General features: G+C 56.0%; 1 protein-coding gene across 1 annotated transcript in view; it reads left to right on the top strand.

Moving 5' to 3' along the window:
- The first annotated feature begins 6 nt into the window (after nt 1–6).
- LOC107306985 (acetylcholinesterase-like) overlaps nt 7–1864 on the top strand; it is a 7890-nt gene continuing 6032 nt past the window's right edge. The window contains exon 1 of the mRNA XM_015850414.1: nt 7–38. Within this exon, the coding sequence (XP_015705900.1) occupies nt 33–38 (6 nt within the window). The 5' untranslated portion in view covers nt 7–32. The remainder of the gene's footprint in view (nt 39–1864) is intronic.

A 1864-nucleotide genomic window follows, 5' to 3' on the forward strand; every position in this document is an offset into this window, starting at 1 on the left:
GCCGCTGTTTTGCAGCAGCGAAGGGCGACGAGATGGAGGTGAGGACGGGGCTGCCCCATAGCGCCCCATAGCTGCCCTATAGCTGCCCTATAGCTGCCCTATAGCAGCCCTATAGCAGCCCCATAGCTGCCCTATAGCTGCCCCATAGCTGCCCTATAGCAGCCCCATAACTGCCCCATAGCTGCCCTATAGCCACCCCATAGCTGCCCCATAGCTGCCCTATAGCTGCCCCATAGCTGCCCCATAGCAGCCCTATAGCCTCCCTATAGCCACCCCATAGCAGCCCCATAGCTGCCCTATAGCCACCCCATAGCAGCCCCATAGCTGCCCCATAGCTGCCCTATACCACCCCATAGCTGCCCCATAGCAGCCCTATAGCCACCCCATAGCCATCCTATAACCCCTTAACCCCCATTCATCCTCCATCTGTTCCCATTGATTTCCATCTCTGCCCCATAGTGCCCCTTATCTGCCCCATAGCTGCCCCAAAGGCACCCTATAGCCTCCCCACAGCTGCCCCATAGCACCCCATAACCCCATCTCTGCCCCATAACCCCAAATCCCCCCCATTTCAGAGACCCCCCCCAACTCAACATCTCTGCGTCATCCTTTCCCTGAGCCACACCTCTCCCATCTCTGCCCCATAGAACCCCATATCTGCCCCATAGAACCCCATATCACCCCATAACCCCATATCTGCCCCATAGAACCCCATCTCTGCCCCATAGAACCCCATATCCACCCCATAAACCCATACCTGCCCTATAGAAACCCATATCCACCCCATAGCCCCATCTCTGCCCTATAGAACCCCATATGTGCCCCATAACCCCATATCTGCCCCATAACCCCATATCTGCCCTATAGAACCCCATATCCACCCCATAACCCCATCTCTGCCCTATAGAATCACATACCTGCTCTATAGAACCCCATATCTGCCCCATAACCCCATATCTACCCCATAACCCCATATCCCACCATAACTGCCCCATAACCTCCCCATAACCCCACATCCGCCCCATAACTGCCCCATAACCCCATATCTGCCCTATATCTGCCCCATAACCGCCCCATAACCCCCCAGCCCCACCCTCTGCACCTGCTGTGATTTTTATTGGGGTTTTGGGTGGGAGAGGGGTGGATCTATGGGGTGGGGGAAGGGTTCGTTGTGGGGTGGGGATCTATGGGGTGTGGGGTTCCTATGGGGCAGGGATCTATGGAGCAGAGATCTATGGGGTGTGGGGTTCCCTATGGGGTGTGGGGTTCCCTATGGGGCAGGGATCTATGGGATGGGCTTCTCTTTATGGGGCCAGGGATGGCTATAGGGCCGATCTATGGGACCAGCATTAGTTATAGGGCTGATCTATGGGGCTAGTGCTGGTAATAGGGCCGATCTGTGGGGCCAAGGTTGGTTATAGGGCCAATCTATGGGGCCAGACTTGCTTATAGGGCTGATCTATGGGGCTAAGGTTGGCTATAGGGCTGATCTATGGATCCAGGATTAGTTATAGGGCCAATCTATGGAGCTGGGGCCAATCTATGGGGCTAAGGTTGGCTATAGGGTCGATTTATGGGGCTGGGATTGGTTATAGGGCCAATCTATGGGGCCAGGGTTGGTTATAGGGCCAATCTATGGGGCTGAGGATGGCTATAGGGCCAATCTATGGGGCTGGGGCCAATCTATGGGGCTGAGACACTATGGGGCCAATCTATGGGGCCAGGGTTTTCTATAGGGCCAATCTATGGGGCTAGAGCTGGTAATAGGGCCAATCTATGGGGCCGGGCTGACCCACAAGTGCCCCTTTCCATCCCCCCCCCTATTTCCGGCCCGGATTCTATTTGGGGCTCGTCCACCTGCCCC

Source organism: Coturnix japonica, unplaced genomic scaffold (genome assembly GCF_001577835.2).
Source record: "Coturnix japonica isolate 7356 unplaced genomic scaffold, Coturnix japonica 2.1 chrUnrandom451, whole genome shotgun sequence".
Classification (NCBI taxonomy): domain Eukaryota; kingdom Metazoa; phylum Chordata; class Aves; order Galliformes; family Phasianidae; genus Coturnix; species Coturnix japonica.